The 15,939-nt window shown below is 41.3% G+C and overlaps 1 protein-coding gene across 2 annotated transcripts in view; it reads left to right on the top strand.

Moving 5' to 3' along the window:
• Nucleotides 1-15,939, top strand: part of SLC9A7 (solute carrier family 9 member A7) — an 80,478-nt gene that overhangs the window by 22,211 nt on the left and 42,328 nt on the right. For both annotated transcript variants that reach the window (XM_068140974.1, XM_068140966.1), the window contains exons 2-5: nt 11,683-11,882; nt 12,777-12,854; nt 14,305-14,381; nt 15,342-15,454. In XM_068140974.1, coding sequence (XP_067997075.1) covers nt 11,683-11,882; nt 12,777-12,854; nt 14,305-14,381; nt 15,342-15,454 — 468 coding nt within the window. The remainder of the gene's footprint in view (nt 1-11,682; nt 11,883-12,776; nt 12,855-14,304; nt 14,382-15,341; nt 15,455-15,939) is intronic.

Below are 15,939 nucleotides of genomic sequence, written 5' to 3'. Positions count from 1 at the left end.
GATTCGGTGTCTGTCCATGGGATGTAAATTAACTCAACTCTAATGCTTGGAGACATGTTCAAATGCAGTTTCTGGGATGTGGGAAGTATCACATTTGTGCAACAATGCTCTGATTGGCTGGAAGCCTCAAGCAGTACGATGAAAGGAAAAGTTCTTTATCTTCTGACTTGCAGCTTGAAGCAGTCATGGGAGGAACAGGCAAGCCTAGGCTCCAACTGGTTTCTCTTCATATTTTGTAAGCTTGGCTGCTTGGATGTAGGTGAGATGACAGCTGTGTTTCCTTCTGGCTCTGGGCAAGAGCTGTTCCGTTATCCTAGTGGCGTTCCTAAATGTCAAAGTATACAGAGTGATAGTACCAAAAGTAAGCTTGGTGGAAGCAAATTAAAAGCTTTCAATGACTTACTCTAGATACTTTTCCTCCACTGGAGTAAATCTGCAGTCTTTGTGTATTACCTACTGACCCAGCTTTTGTGCTGTGAGGGTATTAATAAGTGTACGTGCATTGCCATTTAACTTGCAAATTGAAACAATGATAAATCACGGAGTAAGTACTTCCTAAAGTTTCAAGAGATGTTTTTCCACGTGTCTGGATAATCATTCATCTCTTAACTACATTGTCCAAACCCAACAGTACTAGTGTATAATTTTTAAAAATACAAAGCTTGTTGTAAAGAGTTGTGTGTTCTCCAGGGGTAGCTCATTCTGTTGACAGATGTACGGTGTCTTGGCACTCACATATGGGGTGGTGTATTTTGTTATCCACATAAACCAATGGTTTGTGAGTTTCTGTGTTGGTTTAAATTATGTATCTGATCCCAGAGTCCTAACAACCACAATGCTATTGAATGAGGTACTTTCTGTGGTTTGGTATTGCCATTGTAAGCCATACAATGCATGTATTGCATGCTGTTGTCACTGGAACTTGTATTATTCTGTCAAATATTTTCTTAGTTTAAGAAAAGAGTCTATTTGGAGAAGTTAAAGTGAAGTCAGAATTAACTGATGCTGTATTTAACTTGAAAACTATAAATGGAAAAACTGAAAGAAAAGGTGATGAAGGTTACATCTGAGCAGTAGTGTGGCTGATTAACTCGTATATGTAAAAGTGGTAAAGGCTTTGCATAGTGAGTAGCAGTGCTTGGTTTCATGGCCTGCTTACTCTTTGTGCTATCTTGTGGGTTTGGGTCTGTCCCCTGTCCTCTAGTTTTATGCCAAGTGGGAGTTGTTCATGCTTCTGCTGGAAAATGTGCAGGTTCCCAGGTTTTCTTACCTATTATATACAGTTAATCCTTTAAAAAGCAAGCAACTTTTGAGCTGAACTATTTGCACATAGTTTATTTTTTGTATTAATAAAAATAATGTAATGAGAAACAAGGAAGTCTGGAGGTTATTTTGGTGATGCTTATCTGAAACAGCCCTGACAGTGCAGTGATGTGAAAAGAGTGAAATAGAAAGATCCTTTTTTTGGCTTGGTATCTTCCTGAAAGGTTACTCAGCCACTTTGGAATGCAAGAATTGCTTTACAGTGATTATTTTACATGTGTCCAAACCCAAGATTTTAGTATGAGACTGGGAGATGTGATGAAATAGTTCATGTGGTGAAAACTGCTGGCTCAATCTGAGGATCTCTTATTTGTCCTTGAGGTTGTATTTGTTTAGGAGAAAATGCAGGGGAGAAGAATGAGTGGCCAGAAGACAGTATAAACAAATTACTTCATGCACTTAAAGTGCCTAGGACAAGAGCAAGCTCATGGGATGTGCAGTGGTTCTGCTCATGTAAGTGAGATCAGCCTTTGGAAGGATGTTTTACTCCTTTTTCTGCCCTGTCATGGGATCTTGCAACCAAGCCCCTGTGGTGTCAATGGCTGTCCTGGGAGTCAATGAGTCAGATTATTCCATGTTATAAAGAACTGCCTGCTCTTTATAGCAAATCTGATCTTACTACTAACACTCACCTGGAACCTTTGTACTGGGGGGACGCATGAAATTGTAGGTTCCCAACCATGTATGTCTGTGCCTGTGGTGAGACATGCTGGGGTTAGAGTTGAGGTGGGATACAGAGGGGATATGACTGATCAGGCACCATGCTGATACCACTAATGCTGAAGAGGCTGGAAGGGGTGGCAAAAATGTCAGGCCAGAACAGCACCTGAGATCTGTCCACAGGAAGATGTCAGTCCATAGTGGAGACAGAGCAAGAAGGTTGTGACTGGGAACCAAAGGATGGTTTTGCCTGGAGTAAAGTTAAGTTTGTACCAGTTTAGGAGGAAAGGAGGAGGGTGATAATAGGAGGGTGAGAATTGCAGCTGTAGGACCTCTGGACAATGTGCTGCTTGTGGGCAGGCTAAGTTTTTGGCTGTCTTTTGTTGCAGCTTGAAGTGCAATCTTTCTCCTTCTTCTCTAGTCCAGGGTCAGGCAGACAACTGTCACAACTGTACAGCTGCTGCAGACTGCTGCAATAGCAATTTGCCTGGGTTCTGCACTTAGTACTAAAAGAGATGCTTCAATCTTATGGATGAGAACAGAAAAATGCAGTCTAAGGCAAGTAGTAATCTGTTTCTTTCACCCTCCATTCAGCTGTCCATAAGGTCCCAGAACAGTAGTTTCTGGTGCTTTTTTTGGTTTGTTGGGGTTTGTTGTGGATGGTTTTTGGTTCTGTTTGTTTGTTTTGTTCCTAGCGTGTGAAGTGGGATGGGTGTTAGAGTGGCTGGGTCAGCAGGTTGGACAGCTGTAGATGGGGACTGAGAGTTGTGGTGTGATTGTGGAAAGTCCATGGCCACTGAAGTGCATCTGCTCAAAACAGTAACCCAGAAAGGCAAAACACAGAGAACACATGGCTTCACAGCTCTGCTTTGGGAGGTGCATCTGGAAGTGGCTGCTTGCCCCTACAAGATGGGATAGCTCTTCTGTTGAGACTGTATGTATTTTGGATTGTGCAAGAGTGGTCTAACGTGTTGCTCATAGAAATCCAGGGTTGCTGCTATTTCTGTCTTTTTTGTTGGCACATTTCCCTGTAAGCCACAAACCATCCTGCTTAAAAGTGCCTGAAGTGTTCTGCCCACAGCTAGAGAGTGTGGGGCTTGCATCAGTGAAAGATTCCCTTGAAAATTCCTGTGTTCTACAGGTAGGAGGCTGCATTGTTAGTAAATAGATGAGGCTTGGCACAAAAAGACCTCTGGTAAGAGAGTAGTACTGGGAAGTTCTCCTTGAGACAGCTGAAAACGGTTCTGATACAAATTTTAGTTCACTCACTTTGAACAAAGGTCTTCCTATTCTTCACTTCCTAAGACTGCATGAAACCCTGTTTTAATCAGAAGCTCACAGATGTTTTTTCCAACCCTAACAAATCCATGATTCTGTGAAGGCCTCCATGAACATTCATGACTTAAAATTTCCTTCAAGTGAGCACTCCTCAAAGCAAGAAAACAGGTTTATCTATAGCTAGCAGCTCTCCTTGTAGATATTGTGGGGTCTCTGAACAAAAAGCCATGAAGAGACAGATGTATTTCCTGCCCCTTCCCCCTTCATCTTCTCCTGATGTAAAACCTTCACCGTAAAATGACAGTGTCGGTGATGAGTTTGCTGCTGCTTAATGAATTTCAATTGGGTTGCAGATTGAAGGCTGATCTTTGCAATGACAAATTAATAACTCCTGCTGCTGGAGCTTTACAGCAGGATTTAGTGGAGGGATAATTATTGTCTGGGCTTTTTTCTTTTAAACTGGAGAGCTTAATTTCTTGCTAATGCCGGAGCAAGGTGATACAAATGTAAATGTTTTTGTAACAAGCAGCATAATGCTACATTTTGGACTCTGAGGAGCTTGTGGCCTCTCGTTGAAGATATGTTGAGCATTTCTAGCGTGCATGCGACAATAGGGAGAAAAGCAGCAACAAAACGCAACAATAACCAGGAAGTTTTCTGTTATCTATTGTAGAGTCGCTGCTGTTTGTGCCGTCCTTCTCGGTGCCTGCCACTGTGGTCCCCAATGTGCCTGGGGAAAAGAGTCTCAGTGTTTGGGGGTTTTCCTCATCTGGCTTAGAAGTCTGTGGAAAGAAGTGTTTCAGCTCTGCTCCTGCTGCAAGAGGACTGGGACCAGTTGCAGTTGGTACCCTGTTAGGGAGTCTCTATGGGGCAAGGAAAGTGAGCCACAGTGGGGCAGAGATTAATGTCTCAGTGGCTGCCCATTGCCCATTCACCTCTCAGAGTGTGTGTGGTGTTGGTACGGGTATGGCTTTCACTGCTTTGGGTTATGTAGCTAAGGAGGAATATTTATACTTTTGAAAATACAAAGAATCTTTTAAAAATATTATTTTTTTTTTAAAGGCTTTGAATTTGTGTTGCATGAAAAAGTAGTAATGCAGTAAATTAATTTGAAAACATGTGAATTGTAATCTCTGACAAATACTTGTGCCTTTTATAACTGGTTATTTCTAAGTTGGGAGTGTCCCTTTGAACTGCCTTCTGTGGCTTCTCTCAGCTCTTTCTCTGAGTCACTACTCAAGCTTGGAACTGGCTCAGGAGCCTTGACTTACAGTGCTGTGCTTGGTCCAGAGGTTACATGTTCCTGCCACAGAACAACAGTTTCTTCCAGGGCTGAACCTTCAGTTTAGGTTCTTCAATATATAGTGTGGTGTGGGGTTTTGGTTTTGGGGGGTTTTGTTGCTTGTTTGTTTGTTTTTTGTAGTCTGTGGGTTTTCTTGTTGTTTTGAGTTGGATTTTTGTTGGTTGTTTAACTATTTTTTCCTGGATTTTAGATTCTAGGGGATAATACAGGGAGTAATTTTTCTTACTGGTTATCATTTTGCCATGTCTTTATGATCATGTTTTTGTGGTTGTCATCTTGCTGATACTGTCTATCCGTCCCCCCAATTTATTTGGACAAACTAATCCATCCCTCCAGTTTATTTGGACAAACTAATTTTTTTTGAGCTACCACTCTCCTGTAAGAATCTGAATCTCTATGTGAACTGTAATAGTTCTTCAGAAACTAACTACTGAAATTCTTAAGCAGTCTTCTGTTGAAATCTCTCCACAGTTATATTTTTAAACTACATTTCTCTATCTTAAGCCTATTCTTTAACCCCCTCATCAGTAAGAACATGCATTTTTGACCTTCATTTTTTTCCCCCCACTATTTCACTATACATATTACTGTTTAGCTCACACTAACATCACCTGAAAGACAATTAGTTCCCCTAGAAAAAAAACAAGAGCAACAGTTAGTCAGAAGGCATCTTCCACCATCCTAGACATCCTGGGGGTTTTTTGAAACCCAAGGCTTATGAGAAGGTGAAGGTGCACACAGTACACATGCCCAGCAGTGCAGAGCCAGCAAGTTCACTTGACATTTGGTTGTGCACAGTGTTTTTGAATAATCTGTTTATTTAAATTCAAAACTGTGCTTATTTTAAAAGTTAATAAAATACTAACTACAAAGATGCCTTTAACCACACACTGCTGTTTTTGCCTACAAGGAAGAATTACCAGGTTGCTCACTGTCTTTTAACTTCCTTATCTAAAATAACCCTGAGGCAATGACAAAGCATGACCTTGAATCTGCTATTCAGTGTGTCAGGCTTTGGATATCCCCAAAATTTCCTTCAGACTTCAAGAATTGGCATCACCTGCCTCGATTCCCAGTTGAAAAATGACACCTCGGGGCAGGGGGTGGGGGTGGGGGTGTGTTACTGAAATGCAGTGAAGACTTGTCTTGTGTTTATGCTGCTGAACATAAACTGCCAAACAGAAGGATGAATTTCAAAATAGCCTTCCCATTTCCAAGTCTTGTATCTTCTGCAGCTCTGTGTCAGGCTGATGTGTGCCATGCTTGGCAGTGTTGCACCATTAGGAAAGTAGCTAAATAGATCAGCAGTGCTAAATGAGGGGCACTAATGGAGGTCTGGAGCCTTGCAGTCACTTCCCTGGCCCTTCTTCAAGGGGTTGTGTAGTGCTGTTTCTCTGCACTCCTGTACAGCATAGTGGTGAATGGCAAGCACATGGTATAGAGCACAGGTTGCTAGCACTTCTGAAAGTGGTATGTAATGTTTGATCTCATTTTTTTAAAGGTGCTCTGTCAGTTCTGGATTGGATGCAGTGCTTACTTTGTAAAAAGGGCTGAAACTTCCCTATAAATTGCTGTCAAATGTGTAGGTCTGGACTGGGATGTTCAAAGGTTGACTCTGCGTTAGGTGCAACGCTTTCTCCCTTGGTATTTCAGGCTATGTTAGGTAAAACTGTACAACTGTGATATCTGGATGCACACAAATGCTCTGTAGTAAAACAAGCTGCATGATAACTACTATAGTATAGTTTGTAATAATTATTATAATTTAATATTACTGTTAGTTTTTTGCCTTGAAAATACTTACAGGGCTTCCTTTCATCCTTCTAGCCAAATTTTTCTTCATCTTTGTTTCTTTGACTTCAAGCTGGTAAAAATAAATCCTTTTAATGTATTCTTTATGTGTTTTTCAAAAGCAAAACAGACACTTTACTCACCATCACCTAGCACTACAAGGAAGCTGGTGTCTAAGTACTCAATGTGCTGCTCTGCCTCTGTGTGGGCTGTACTAAGGGGAGACAGGTTTTGTGTCAAGGTGAGACTGAGTCTTCCTGCTGACCAGGGAGGTGGTCGAGGCCCCGTCCCTGGAGGTGTTTAAGACCAGGCTGGATGAGGCTCTGGCCAGCCTGATCTAGTGTGGGGTGTCCCTGCCCATGGCAGGGGGGTTGGAACTAGATGATCCTTGTGGTTCCTTCCAACCCTGAATGATACTATGATACTATGACAGTGCTCCCCATCTTCACAAACCAGTCAAGATTTGTTGTTGTATCATTTCCAAAATTTTCTGAGTTTACATTAAAGAAAATGGGGAAGTACTACTATCAAGTGCTTTATCTGCTTCTGTGCATTTATGTGGCATTAACAGCAGTAGAACATTTTGCATTCTGGCCTAGGGCAGTGGGCAAGTCAGGGTGAACAGAGAAAGTAAAACAAAACCAACTCCAAAGCCACAGAAATCCCCAAGAATGACCCAGGAATCACTAAAAGTTGCTTTTGGAGAAACCTTTGCAGCATGAAGTGCTTTTCTGAGAGGTCCCAAATATTCATGGGAAAGAGTATGAATTGCAGAATTATCTAGGCTGGAAAGGACTTCTGAAGGCAGTCTTGTCCACCCCTCTGCTCACAGCAGGCCCCCACAGCTTGGGAGCCATACTCACATGAGTATTGGCTATGTGCAAGGGTAGAGATTGCACAGCCTTTGTGGGTGCCCTGTTCTGGTGCTTAGCCATTGCACTGTTCGAAAACCAGGAAACCAAACAACTTACCTGACTCTTCCACCCTCCCCCCCGCCACATTTCAACAATTTTCTTGTCTTTACGTATAATTACTGTGTGCTTCTCAGAGGAGTCTGTCCTATCTTCCCCTGTTGTCTTAGGAGATAGCTGCAGACAGCAGTAAGGTCTCTGCTGAGTTTCCTTCAAGCTGAAACATGGCTAGTACAAACTGCACTGCATAGTGAAAGATCCTCACTGCACAGTGCTTGGCCCTTGACCAGGAGTGTATGGAAGGGGCTGTATCTATACAAGGTTGAGTTCACAGATTGATTTAGTTCACTGATTCACAGTTCAGGTTAACTGAAGGGACTCTGTGGAGTGTGAGTACCTCTGGTTCCTGCAGGCTGCTGACCTCTGAAGCTCCTGGAAACCTCAGGGATACCTCTTCATCAGAGAACTGAGCTGACAACCACACGGAGCATGGCTCAAGTGCCTGTGGTTTTGTGTGCTTATCTGAATTCGTACGCTCACTTCAGTGACTTCTGTACACACACAAAACAAAAAGTAAATAAGCCATTTGAAGTGGCGTATTGTTAGGTTGGTGTTGATCGTGCCTGAAGTCTAATGTTTTTCATTATCAGTATTGATTTGTTTTACATTAGAAAAAAAATCCCAGCTTTTTAATGCTTCATTTCCAGTAAAATGTTCTCTGTGTGTACCAGCTGTGTGATCAGCATTGTACAGCCAAGATACAGGCTTTCTCTGTTAAAAGTGAGAATGCAAGTTGTGCAACTTGATGTTGCAACAGTCATCATAAACCAAACCTTTGAAAATGAGGTTTGTCTTAAATTTGGAAGTGTTTGTAGCCCATTTCTAGGCTTTTCTCTTGTGACAATCTTGCAGTAAATGACAGTGGCCCTGGATTAGCGGCCCTAGAAGTTTCTTTTTTGAAGTCAGATAAACACTTGCTCTGTTGATCCAGATTCTTCTTAAACTCTTCAGCAGTGAGACCTTGTGGTGCAGAAATAACAGTTTGTTTACTGAATATTCTGTATCTATTCATAGCATCCAGCATCCATCCTTCCCTTTGCTTCCAAATGAGCAGCAAAGCTACACTGAGTTTATGCTCAATAGCCTAGAAGTAAGTCTAAACTATCCAAATAGGTTTCTACATTGAACAATACCAGCTGTCTCATTTGTTGCTGTTCTTGTTCTGCAGCTGCAACTCTGGTGTTCCAGAAATGACTGAAATTAAGTCTCCAGTGGGAACTTACAGAGAATGCCCTGGTCTTCTGTATAACACCTAATGGAAGGCATCTTCAAAAGGCATTCTGTGTATCAGACTGTTTGGTCTGCCTGAAAAGTGCTTGAGTGTTTAGGTTTTCTGAGACCTTAAAGCCTGACTATATAAGCTTTGTTGATGTTGCTTTGTCAGGCGAGATGGGATGTAGAATCATCTAACAAGTCCAGTAACTTTTTAGTGTATAAAAGGCTTGATGTTAATTGGGAAATGAAAAATACTTGCGTAAAGACAATTTCAAAAAAGAATAAAAAAAGGCATTAATGAGTTAAGGATTTCTGTAGCTTAGGTCTGTCAGATGTGCCCAGTTGATGCATTTCTGTTTAATGTCCAAAATCTGGGGTTTTTGAGACTATATGATAAATATAGTACCTAGACCTTTGTAAGGTCAGGATACTTTTCCTTCTTCTAACTCCTCTCTTGTACCAGATGCCTAGTATTTCTTACTAATGAAGCTGACCATGCAGTTTGTCTTGTCTCATTGGGTATCTTCTGCTTTCATACCTGTTTCCTTTAATGACTGAGCCATAGGTAGCTTTAGCAACTTGACTGCTTCTGCTAGCCTCTTGCTTTGACATTGGTCTCACCTGCACCCTGCTGCAGGACAGCAGCCTGGCTGTAGGGATCATTTTCAAAGGTTTGGTTTATAGATATAATTTGCATATTTTCAAAACTGGTTTTAAAATAACTGGTATATCTTATTATGGGGGGGAAATGTGTGAGTGGATTCTGTCCAGTTGTATAATGTAATCACATCCAGCTCTCCAGTTGCTGTTACTAATGTGGTAGCAATGAAGATTTCCTATCTGCTTTTGCACTAAGGGACAGTCTCTGAGCCCCAGAAGCATCTACTGGTGTCTCACTCAGTATTCTCAGCTTAATAGTGGTGTGGACCTACCTTTGTGCCAGTACTATGTGTAAGCTCATCTGCAGAGTTTTCATTCTGGCTTTTGATTTACTACATGATTTCAGGCTTTTTAAGTGACAGTCTGCCTGATGTGTTATGTGAGCCTAGCGCTTCCTAGGTGAGAGGGGGGGTAAGAGCAGCAGAAATCTTTGTCTGCTTGCCTGTATGGCTTGATGAAGATGTCTGTAGTAATAACTGGTAACACAACTGGCTTTGAAGTGACTTGCTTGTAAACTGTCACTTTGTGCAGACCTGCATTTCCAATGTGTCCATTATGCATAGCTGTAAAATGCTCTGGAGTCATTAGGAATGTGCTTGTATAAACCTCCAAATTTAAAATGTCAGGAAGTTGAAATCTCAGTAAGTAGATTTTTCTTGCTGAGACGGTTTCTTCCCCTGGGTGCTCTTTGAGTATGTAGTCCTCTTTCCTAAATGAAGTACATCTTAATCTTCCAGTTACTTTTTAGTGATCCTGTGGCTGCTACATTGTCTTGATTATAGAGAGCGGGCCAGAGGCAAGCTGCCTTATAGTGTCACAGCTATTACCTGCTGTACCTTCTCTTGCAATAAAACTGTTTCTTCATTCTAAACCTGAAGAGAATTAGGTGTGTTCTTTCAGTTGTTGTCTTTTGGGATACAGTTTAGATATTCTTTATGCTGTGCCATAATGATAAGTCTTTGTGTGTGTGTTAGGATTACCTCATTTATTCTCTGGTTATTACCTGGCAAATTTATTTACCACCTGGGGAAAGAGATATATGGCTGCAGAGTGAGGGTCACAGGGAGCAAAGCCAACACTGACTACTAATTTGTCAACAAAAGGATCAAACATCCATCTTCATCTTGCAGTTGTCTGGAATGAAGGTTAAATCACAGATCAACCTAAGGCAACAGGGAAGCTTTTAGTAAGTGGGTATCAATTTGTTTGCTTACCAGACCAAAACCACATTGGCTGTTCTTATACATTCTCTCTGCACAACTGGAGTCTTGCTCTTTTCTTAGTACATTGTAAAAGGAACAGCAGTCAGTTAAAATCTTGTGCTTCTCCTGCTGCCTGTGTGGTAGTGAGAAAAGTTCCATTCTCCCCACACACACAAACCACAGCTAACTCAGTCAGAGAAACAAATGGAAAAGAGGCTGTATTTTTACAAGCAGAATGAAATGCAATGAATATATACACAACATAGAGTATTTACAGTACATATAAAAATATACAGGAAAGAATGTAACACAGAAGGCTCCCTCAGGAGGAGAAAATCCCCCTTTGGGTTCTCCCCCAAACCCCTTTTTCCCCTTCCTCCTTTTTTCCCAAAAAAGATTAGAGAGAAAATGGATATTAAGGGAAATTCTGTTAGTTCAAAGCAGTTGTTAAGGGAGGGGGGAAAAAAAGTTAGTTTTCTTATCTCATTAGTCCAAGGTCAGCTCTGGCAAGAACAGAAGAGAGAAACTACACAGCACAGAAACAGCCGAACAGACTGAACTGAAACAGCCTAAAACTGTCACACTCCTGGCATGGCCTTTCCATTAGGTTCCAAATTATTTTTTGTTACTGTTTGATGCATCCCTTAGTGTTGGCTGAGTAATTTTCCTTACATTCATTAATCTCATGTCTCTTATGATTGTTCATTTTTTACCTTACTACGTTTTTTTGTTTGTTTTATGAAGGGTGGAAAACACTTGTAAAAGATGTGCAGCTGGCATCTTTACATATGTCTTCTGAATTGTAGTGCAGAGGATGCAGGTGACTGCACAACAAGCATTTCTTGCGTTCTTAGAATTTCCAGCCAGAAGAAAAGAAGCTGTGCCCTTGCTGCAGCCATAAAAATATATGGCGAACATCACTGTTTCAGCTCAGATATGGTTAGTGTTATTTACCAGCAATGCTGCACCTACTCCGTTCTGTCCTCAGCAAGTGACATGTATTTGATATGCTCAGTGTTTAGCCTTTTGTGCAACTCACAGTTTTCTTGTTGGAGGTGTAAATGAGGGTGAGGAAGACAAAACAGGATAAGGAGCATTTTATTTGTCACTCAGGACCTCTCGTCCTTTGCATGACAACTGACAGTAATTCATTGCAAGATGCTTATGATACATATATATTGTACAGCTATGTGTTATACCTTGGATGTTTTTTGAAACTAGAAGATTAGGTTCAGGAGTAGCAAATCAGCCTCATGGATTTTTTTTAACTCTCTTCCAGGACTGATAGTTGGGGTGATCTTGAGATATGGGACTCCCTCCAGCAGTGGCCATGACAAGCCGTTCAGCTGCTCGCAGGAGAACAGGCCGTTTACAACCTTGCTGGTTAACGTCAGTGGGAAGTTCTTTGAGTATACGCTCAAAGGGGAAATAAGCCCTGGGAAGATCCACAACGTGGAGCAAAATGACATGTTGCGGAAGGTGAGAGGTGTCTTTCCTTGTACTTGTATGAGTATTTTGCCTTTATCTATGCTTCCTTCCCTACTCTCTCCTGTTTAAATGTTAGGTAGTATCAAGTGTCTGTTTTCCCAATAGTAACAGCACTTCAATGTGCGATGCAAAAGCACCTTCTGTATCACGTTGCTGCCAGCAGGACTCTGCTGCACGTGTGTAGTGCTTTCCCAAAGTGCTATTCGAAGACTGGATGTACATTTTCCAACATCTGTAGAATTTACAAGGACTAGATGAACAAAAAAGTTTGATGCTGCCTTGTATAACATAAGGGAACTGGTAATTTCTACTGAAGAATTGTTTCTTTGTTTATGGTGGTTTTTTAAAAAGTATTTTTCTTTGTTGCTGGTTTTGGACCACATCCTGGTCTCCAAACTGGTGACACATGGGTTTGATGGGTGGACCACTAGATGGATAAGGAACTGGCTTGATGGCCGCACCCAAAGAGTGGCTGTCAATGGCTCCATGTCATTTCTGTTCGTCTTCTAACCTGTGCTTAGGAGGTGAAGAGAGCCTAGTCTCACATGTGTGCAGGTCTTCTATTCAGATTTAAGGCCAACACCAAGATTTTTTTCTCCAGGGTAATTTCTGTTAGTTTTCTTTTTGAACTAAAAAATTCTATGTTTGGAATTGCTGTAAGATTATTGTTGGTGCTGGATGTGAAATGCCTGTTTTATCTAGGTGCTGTTTACTGCTAGGTGCTTTTTGCTGCTGTGTCTACAGAGCTGGCTGGTATTTCCAGGGCCAGCATAGCTCTTTCAACAACCAAAAATAGTACTTGTCAGAAAATGACAGAGGAAAAAGGCCTGACAATTTGTGTATGTCTGTTTCTAACTGAAATTTCATGTCCGGTTTTTTTTTTAGGTAACATTTGACCCAGAAGTTTTTTTCAACATTCTGTTGCCTCCCATTATTTTTCATGCTGGTTATAGCTTGAAGAAAGTAAGTATAATAATTTTTTTTATGAGAATAGCCTCTTTCCTTTCCCCCCAACCATGAGACTGCAGGTGTGTTTCAGAATTGCACTGTCCATTTTAAGCTGTTTCTGAGTGTTATTTGTGTTGGTTGTGGGGGTTTTTGTTTGTTTGTTTTTCTTTAATGGCAATAAGAAAAATCTCATTCTCTTCATAGATGGTTAAGTCATTGTTTTAAAAGAAAATACATGTATTTTTTTTCCTATAGACATGTTAAACCCTATTCAGTCTTGCTGGTTTGTTTATCCTTTGAACTTTGCCAGAAGTCACAGTATCACAGTATCACTTGGGTTGGAAAGGACCTCGAGGATCATCGAGTCCAACCTATCAACACAGACCCCATGACTAGACCATGGCACCAAGTGCCACGTCCAATCTCCCCTTGAACGCCTCCAGGGTCGATGACTCAACCACCTCCCTGGGCAAGCCGTTCCAATGACGAATGACTCGCTCGGTGAAGAACTTCCTCCTCACCTCGAGTCTAAACTTCCCCTGGCGCAGCTTGAGACTGTGTCCTCTTGTTCTGGTGCTGGTTGCCTGGGAGAAGAGGCCAACCCCTTCCTGGCTACAACCACCTTTCAGGTAGTTGTAGAGGGCAATGAGGTCACCCCTGAGCCTCCTGTTCTCCAGGCTAAACAATCCCAGCTTCCTCAGCCTCTCCTCATGGGGCCTCTCCCCAGCCTTGTTGCCCTTCTCTGGACACGTTCAAGTGTCTCAATGTCCTTCTTAAACTGAGGGGCCCAGAACTGGACACAGTACTCAAGGTGCGGCCTAACCAAAGCAGAGTACAGGGGCACTATGACCTCCCTGCTCCTGCTGGCCACACTATTCCTAATGCAGGCCAGGATGCTATTGGCCCTCCTGGCCACCTGGGCACACTGTTGGCTCGGTGGCTGTCGATCAGCACACCCAGGTCCCTCTCTGTTTGGGAGCTCTCCAGCCACTCCGACCCCAGTCAAAGTCAGTTTCATTTAAAATAACAGATGCCCAGCTATGAATTGTTTCGGTCCTTCTCAAATATCCAAAATGTAGTAAACTATGCTGAGAAGTGGACCCAAACCTGAATCCTAGTGGGGATGTGCAAGACCCTGAATGACAGAAGGGCCCAGATTCTGCTTTTGCTTGAAGATACCATGGATTGGCACTGGTTTTCAGTATGCAGCTAACCTTTACATCTGTTATGAAAATACTTGTGTGGAAAGCTCCTATCAACAAGCTATATGTAAGATTTAATTCAGATTTAGCTTATTCAATTTTTTGAAGTCTGACAGAATCTCCATTGCAGCAATGTAAGCATTTTTCTGAAATGGGAGGAATGTTTCTGTGTACTAATGGAAGTGTAGTAATGTTCTGTGTGTTTTTGAACAGGTAATATAGATGGTCTTAAATAAGCATATAAATGTCTTTTTCCTATGCAGAGACATTTTTTTAGGAATTTGGGGTCCATTTTGGCTTATGCCTTTTTAGGAACAGCAGTCTCTTGTTTTATTATTGGGTAAGTAAACTCCATGATACCAGTTCCCTTCTATACTGAAGTTTAACTTAATAAAGTGTATGTTGAGCCTTCCAAATTTGTCTCAGTTTTGTAGTTTGGTTTGAGAACTTTTTGTCTGGAAGATAATGTAAATTAACTTTTGCTGAGCATTATCTCATTTCTGAACAATATAATTTCAAGAAACAGTCCTTGAAATGATAGTGTCAAGCTTGAATCACTAGATAAGTTCACTATACTAAAAAGTAATGTTAAGTTTTTGATGTAGCGGTCCAGTTCAAGGCAAAACCTTGTTAGATTCTTACTGGAATTGACTTAGCGTGAATTCTGGATGTAACTTGTGATTTGAATTTTAGCTATCTTTCAGACTAATCCCTTTCAGTACTCTATCTGCATATGTGTATTTGTGTAGTTTTATGTGTCTATGTGCACACACTTCTGGTTTAAGATAGCTAGTCATGTGAGTGTACTTGTACACAATCTCTTACACCCCTAATTTTACTCTGTCTGATGTATGGACATTCTGAAATACAGAAATCCTGAACTGCATAGGTGACCTTGGTTTATCTCTGTTTCACTAGAGAAATACTTTGAAGGCTATTCTTGGCTCAGAGCTTTTGTGCTGGGTACTGTGTTGGGAGAAGTGATACTGAGGGGAATTTTGAGCACAGAAATGTTGTCTTCAGTGGAAAAAAGGAATAACCTGTAGGTTTTGGGTACTAGTGAAAAGAGATTTCATGCTTTGCTTACTGGTTTTAAATGTTATCTTCTGGATCATGTATCATTTGACCTAGTTCACAGGGAAAAGAAAAAAATTACTTTTGAGAGCTTAGTGTTAAACTGTGGCAGTCCCACAGAGCTGTAGCACGACTAAGCCTGTCCAAAATGTTATTGCTTCTGCTTTTTCTTTGCTGGCCTGAAATGCACCAACTTGTTTGACTATTTTATCCTTTTTCTCTTCAGGAATCTGATGTATGGGGTTGTGAAACTAATGAAGTTGGTGGGTCAGCTCTCTGGTAAATTCTACTATACAGACTGTCTCCTCTTTGGAGCAATAATTTCTGCCACTGATCCAGGTAGCTTGCTGAACATTTTTTAATAACCTTCCAAAATAATCCTATTGCTAAGATTTTTTTTGGCTGCACAGCACAAAGATATTAGCCATGTTTTATTTTCAGTTATGTTGTGTTAGTATCTCTGATTCTCCTCTTCAAAATAAATACAAATTCTGAGTGTATGGAAAGCTGTTCTCTGGCTTGATGTTGGACTGGTATGAGGTGATGGTATGTTTGGGGAGAAATGTAACTTCCCTGATCAAATACTTTAAAATAGGTTGATTTATATTTTTTCCCTAGTAGTTTTTTGATTTAGTTAGGCTGAAAGTTGATGAAATAGTTACATTACCTGGGTAGCAGGACTTCCTTCTTTAGCTACATTGCTTAAGACAGTGTATAATTTGAATCAGCAGTGTGCTCAGCTGGCCAAGACCACCAACAACATCCTGGCCTGTATCAGGAGCAGCCTGATCAGCCAGCAGGAGTAGGAAAGTGATGGTGTCCCT

The sequence above is a fragment of the Melanerpes formicivorus genome, unplaced genomic scaffold (genome assembly GCF_026170545.1).
Source record: "Melanerpes formicivorus ecotype bairdi unplaced genomic scaffold, bMelFor1.0.p_v2 SCAF_1, whole genome shotgun sequence".
NCBI classification, from domain to species: domain Eukaryota; kingdom Metazoa; phylum Chordata; class Aves; order Piciformes; family Picidae; genus Melanerpes; species Melanerpes formicivorus.
The sequence above is the reverse complement of the archived record's forward strand: the minus strand, read 5'-3'. Positions and strand labels throughout refer to the sequence as shown.